General features: G+C 44.9%; 1 protein-coding gene across 1 annotated transcript in view; it reads left to right on the forward strand.

Moving 5' to 3' along the window:
- The first annotated feature begins 5011 nt into the window (after positions 1 to 5011).
- Positions 5012 to 6290, forward strand: part of LOC135565175 (nuclear receptor ROR-alpha A-like) — an 18279-nt gene continuing 17000 nt past the window's right edge. The window contains exon 1 of the mRNA XM_065011238.1: positions 5012 to 5040. Within this exon, the coding sequence (XP_064867310.1) occupies positions 5012 to 5040 (29 nt within the window). The remainder of the gene's footprint in view (positions 5041 to 6290) is intronic.

Here is a 6290-nt window from a genome sequence, read left to right on the forward strand (position 1 = left end):
AGTCAACACTACTCTGTTGTTGGACATGATTACCTCTGTCATCTGTCTTCAACAGTCATCAGTCAACACTACTGTGTTGTTGGACAGGATTCCTCCTCTCATCTGTCAACACTACTGTGTTGTTGGACAGGATTCCTCCTCTCATCAGTCAACACTACTGTGTTGTTGTACATTTATTCAATCCTCTCATCAGTCAACACTATTTTCTGTATTGTTGGACAGTAGATTCCTCCTCTCATCAGTCAACACTATCTACGGTGTCCAGTTGAGCTTATTTTTTTCCTCAGTCATTCAGTCAACACTACTCTGTTGTTTACAGGATTCCTCCCTCATCAGTAAACACTCATCTGTAGTGTGCAGTACATATATTCCTCCTAATTGTATTTAACACTACTCAGTGTTGTTGGCCAGGATATATTTAAACCTCAGTAATTCAGTCAACACTACTCTGTTTTGGACATGATTACCTCTGTCATCTATTTTAGTCAGGTCAGGTCAACACTACTGTGTTGTTAACAGGATTCCTCCTCTCATCAGTCAACACTACTGTGTTGTTGGACAGGATTCCTCCTCTCATCAGTCAACACTACTGTGTTGTTGGACATGATTCCTCCTCTCATCAGTCAACACTACTGTGTTGTTGGACATGATTCCTCCTAGTCAACACCTGATGTTGGACAGGATTACTCCTCTCATCAGGTCAACACTACCTGATGTCTGGACAGGATTCCTCCTCTCATCAGTCCACTACTGCTGTTGTTGGCCCAGGTCTCCTCTCTAGCAGTCCACTACTCTAGGCCATGTTGGACAGGATTCCTCCAGGTCCAGGCTCAGTCAACACACTCTGCCCAGGTTGGCAGTACTGCTCATCAGGTCCAGGCTCTGATGTTGGACAGGATTCCTCCCTCATCAGTCAACAGGTCCAGGCTCTGATGTTGGACAGGGCCCAGGTCTGGCTACTCATCAGGTCCACTCTCTGATGTAGGCCAGGATTCCTCCTCTCATCAGTCAGCACTACTCTGATGTTGGACAGGATTCCTCCTCTCATCAGTCAACACTACTGTGTTGTTGGACAGGATTCCCCCATTACCACTAGTGTAATGTATTTATCTCATATCTCTACTTCTACCATTACCACTAGTATCATTTATTCAATGACACATTCAATTAGTTAAAACCCTATTTTAATAGGTATTGAATTCGTTTTTTAATTAAGTAGAATGCCCTGCATACTTCCTCTCTGTTAATTCACTGCATCATTACGGTGTCCAGTTGAGCTTATTTTTTTAACCTCAGTAATTGTAGTGTGCGCAGTACTCTATATATTTAAACCTCAGTAATTGTAGTGTGTACAGTACTCTATATATTTAAACCCAGCTAATTGTAGGTGTAAAGCAGTACTTTATATTATTTAAACCTCAGTCCATGTTAATGTGCCAGTACTCTAGGGGTATATTTAAACCTCAGTAATTGTAGTGTGTGGCAGTACTCTATATATTTAAACCTCAGTAATTGTAGTGTGTCCAGTACTCTATATATTTAAACCTCAGTAATTGTCAGTGTGTGCATGTACTCTATATATGTGAATCTGGTGAATTGTAGTGTGTTTTGGGTATATATTTAAACCTCAGTAATTGTGTGTGTGACAGTACTCTATATATTTTGGTCTAATTCCCTGGCAGATCTGGATCTTCTTTGGAAAATCATTATTTTAGTGTTTTGGGGTTTACTGCCAGGGCCCATGGTCTGGTGATGTACTGCTCTGAGCAGGTCCAGGCTCTGCTGTTAGGCCATGTGCTGTGGGGTTTACTAGGGCCCAGGTCTGGTAGTTTTGCTCTGAGCAGGTCCAGGCTCTGCTGTAGGCCATGTGCTGTGTTTTTGGGGTTTAAGAACCGGGCCCAGTATTATTCTGACATGTACTGCTCTAGCAGGTCCAGGCTCTGCTGAATAGGCCATGTGCTGTGGGGGTTTATGGCCAGGGCCCAGTTTCTGGCAGTGAATATGCTCAGCAGGTCCAGGCTCTGCTGAATATGGCCATGTGCTGTGGGGGTTGAATATGGCCCAGGTCTGACATGTTTGGTGTGAATATGGTCCAGGCTCTGCTGTTTTAGGAATATGGTGCTGTGATGGGTGTGAATATGGTCAGGGCCCAGGTCTGGTCAGTATGTTTGGTCTGAGCAGGTCCAGGCTCTGCTGTAGGCCATGTGCTGTGGGGTTGAATATGGCCCAGGTCTGACATGTTTTGGTCTGAGCAGGTCCAGGCTCTGCTGAATATGGCCATGTGCTGTGGGGGTTTACTGCCAGGGCCCAGGTCTGGTGAATATGGTCAGTCAGGTCCATGTTCTGCTGTAGGCCAGTGCTGTGATGTTTTGGTGTGAATATGGTCAGGGCCCAGGTGTGAATAGGCAGGTGTGATGTTTTGTGTGAATATGGCCAGGTGCTCTGGGTGACAGCAGGCATAGGTCATCTGCGAAGAGTAGGCATTTAACCTCTGAACTGTGGAGACTAACACCATAAGTTGAGGATTTTTCTAGAATAGTGGCCAATTCGTTGATGTAAATATTGAAGACTGCAGGGCTTTTGCATCCCTGGCGAAGGCTCCGCCCCCTGGTTAAAGAATGATGTTCTTTTCTTGCCAGTTTTGATGCTGCACATATTGGCAGTAGACATTGATTTAATTATGTAATGTTTTACCCCCTACACCACTTTCAATAACTTTGTAGAACAGTCCTGTATGCCAAACAGAAACAAATGATTTTTGGAAGTCGATAAAGCAAGAATACATTTTAGTATTATTTTGGTGGACATGTTAATCTATCAGGGTGTGTAGGGTGTAAATATGATCAGTCGTGTGATGTTTTGGTGTGAATATGGTCAGTCGTGTGATGTTTTGGTGTGAATATGGTCAGTCGTGTGATGTTTTGGTGTGAATATGGTCAGTCGTGTGATGTTTTGGTGTGAATATGGTCAGTCGTGTGATGTTTTGGTGTGAATATGGTCAGTCGTGTGATGTTTTGGTGTGAATATGGTCAGTCGTTTGATGTTTTGGTGTGAATATGGTCAGTCGTGTGATGTTTTGGTATTATTTTGGTGGACATGTTTATCTATCAGGGTGTAAATATGATCAGTTGTGCGATGTTTTGGTATAAATCCAATTTTACTTTAGACATTGTGCTTATTAAGGAAGTTAAGAACTCTTACATTTATGATACTACAGAAAACCTTCCCCAGGTTACTGTAATTGTTTGGGTCAAATTTGTCTCCGTTCTTAAAGATTGGGGTTATGAGTCCTTGATTCCAGATGTCAGGGAAATAACTTACACTCAGGATCAAATTAAAACAGCTTTAATATAGCATATTGACATTTTGCACTAGTGAATTTGAGCATCTGCATCTATCAGTATCCAACAGGATAACAGCTCTGTAACATAATTTAAATTTAAATGAAAATGGATGAACAAACTTTTGCTTAAGAAACGAATGTGTCTAAAACGACGGCTACTGCCCTGTTACTAGTCCCTGTTACTACTGCCCTGTTACTACTGCCCTGTTACTGCTGCCCTGTTACTGCTGCCCTGTTACTGCTGCCCTGTTACTGCTGCCCTGTTACTGCTGCCCTGTTACTACTGCCCTGTTACTACTGCCCTGTTACTAGTCCCTGTTACTACTGCCCTGTTACTGCTGCCCTGTTACTACTGCCCTGTTACTACTGCCCTGTTACTGCTGCCCTGTTACTACTGTTACTACTGCCCTGTTACTGCTGCCCTGTTACTACTGCCCTGTTACTACTGCCCTGTTACTACTGCCCTGTTACTACTGCCCTGTTACTGCTGCCCTGTTACTACTGCCCTGTTACTACTGCCCTGTTACTACTGCCCTGTTACTACTGCCCTGTTACTGCTGCCCTGTTACTACTGCCCTGTTACTACTGCCCTGTTACTACTGCCCTGTTACTGCTGCCCTGTTACTGCTGCCCTGTTACTACTGCCCTGTTACTACTGCCCTGTTACTACTGCCCTGTTACTGCTGCCCTGTTACTACTGCCCTGTTACTACTGCCCTGTTACTGCTGCCCTGTTACTACTGCCCTGTTACTACTGCCCTGTTACTACTGCCCTGTTACTACTGCCCTGTTACTACTGCCCTGTTACTGCTGCCCTGTTACTGCTGCCCTGTTACTACTGCCCTGTTACTACTGCCCTGTTACTACTGCCCTGTTACTACTGCCCTGTTACTGCTGCCCTGTTACTACTGCCCTGTTACTGCTGCCCTGTTACTGCTGCCCTGTTACTGCTGCCCTGTTACTACTGCCCTGTTACTGCTGCCCTGTTACTGCTGCCCTGTTACTACTGCCCTGTTACTACTGCTGCCCTGTTACTACTGCCCTGTTACTACTGCCCTGTTACTACTGCTGCCCTGTTACTACTGCCCTGTTACTGCTGCCCTGTTACTACTGCCCTGTTACTGCTGCCCTGTTACTACTGCCCTGTTACTACTGCCCTGTTACTACTGCTGCCCTGTTACTACTGCTGCCCTGTTACTACTGCCCTGTTACTACTGCCCTGTTACTACTGCTGCCCTGTTACTACTGCTGCCCTGTTACTACTGCCCTGTTACTGCTGCCCTGTTACTACTGCCCTGTTACTGCTGCCCTGTTACTACTGCCCTGTTACTACTGCTGCCCTGTTACTACTGCTGCCCTGTTACTACTGTTACTACTACTGCCCTGTTACTACTGCCCTGTTACTACTACTGCCCTGTTACTACTGCCCTGTTACTACTGCCCTGTTACTGCTGCCCTGTTACTACTGCCCTGTTACTGCTGCCCTGTTACTACTGCCCTGTTACTACTACTGCCCTGTTACTACTGCTGCCCTGTTACTACTGCCCTGTTACTACTGCCCTGTTACTACTGTTACTACTGCCCTGTTACTACTACTGAAAATGATTTGTTACTCTGTTTCAGACACATAGAGAACTGGACAGGACTGCAGACTCTGAGAGACGTGGACATGGAGCTGTACACTGGACTACAGAGGCTGTAAGTGTTGATACAACATGGCAGCGTCCCAAGTGGCACCCTATTCCCTATAAATTGCACTACTTTAGAGCCCTATGGCACCCTATTCACTATATAGTGCACTACTTTAGACCAGAGCCCTATGGAGCCCTATTCCCTATATAGTGCACTACTTTAGACCAGAGCCCTATGGAGCCCTATTCCCTATTTAGTGCACTACTTTAGACAAGAGCCCTATTCCCTATATAGTGCACTAATTTAGACAAGAGCCCTATTCCCTATATAGTGCACTACTTTAGACAAGAGCCCTATTCCCTATATAGTGCACTACTTTAGACCAGAGCCCTATGGCACCCTATATAGTGCACTACTTTACACCAGGGCCCTATGGCACCCTATATAGTGCACTACTTTAGACCAGAGCCCTATAGGACCCTATTCCCTATATTGTGCACTACTTTAGTTCAGAGCCCTATGGCACCCTGTCCCCTATATAATCCACTACTTTAGACCAGAGTCCTATAGGACCCTATTCCCTATATAGTGCACTACTTTAGACCAGAGACCTATAGGACCCTATTCCCTATATAGTGCACTACTTTAGACCAGAGCCCTATAGGACCCTATTCCCTATATTGTGCACTACTTTAGTTCAGAGCCCTATGGCACCCTGTCCCCTATATAATCCACTACTTTTGACTTTTGAAGTAGTGACCTATGTTTAGCAATACAGCCATAGGCAGCTGTCTAGAGAAAGGCTAAACTTTGGGAATATAGGCAGCTGTCTAAAGAAAGGCTAAGCTATGGGAATATAGGCAGCTGTCTAAAGAAAGGCTAAGCTATGGGAATATAGGCAGCTGTCTAAAGAAAGGCTAAGCTATGGGAATAGGCTAAGCTATGGGAATATAGGCAGCTGTCTAGCTATGGAATATAGGCAGAAAATAAGGCAGGCTAAGCTATGGGAATATAGGCAGCTGTCTCTAAGCTATGGGAATAAAGCTGTCTAAAAGGCTAAGCTATGGGAATATAGGCAGCTGTCTAAAGAAAGGCTAAGCTATGGGAATATAGGCAGCTGTCTAGAGAAAGGCTAAGCTATGGGAATATAGGCAGCTGTCTAGAGAAAGGCTAAGCTATGGGAATATAGGCAGCTGTCTAAAGAAAGGCTAAGCTAGGCAGCTATGAGAAAGGGGAATATAGGCAGCTGTTGAGAGAAAGGCTAAGCTATGGGAATATAGGCAGCTGTCTAAAGAAAGGCTAAGCTATGGGAATAT

Source organism: Oncorhynchus nerka, linkage group LG27 (assembly GCF_034236695.1).
Source record: "Oncorhynchus nerka isolate Pitt River linkage group LG27, Oner_Uvic_2.0, whole genome shotgun sequence".
Taxonomy (NCBI): Eukaryota; Metazoa; Chordata; class Actinopteri; order Salmoniformes; family Salmonidae; genus Oncorhynchus; species Oncorhynchus nerka.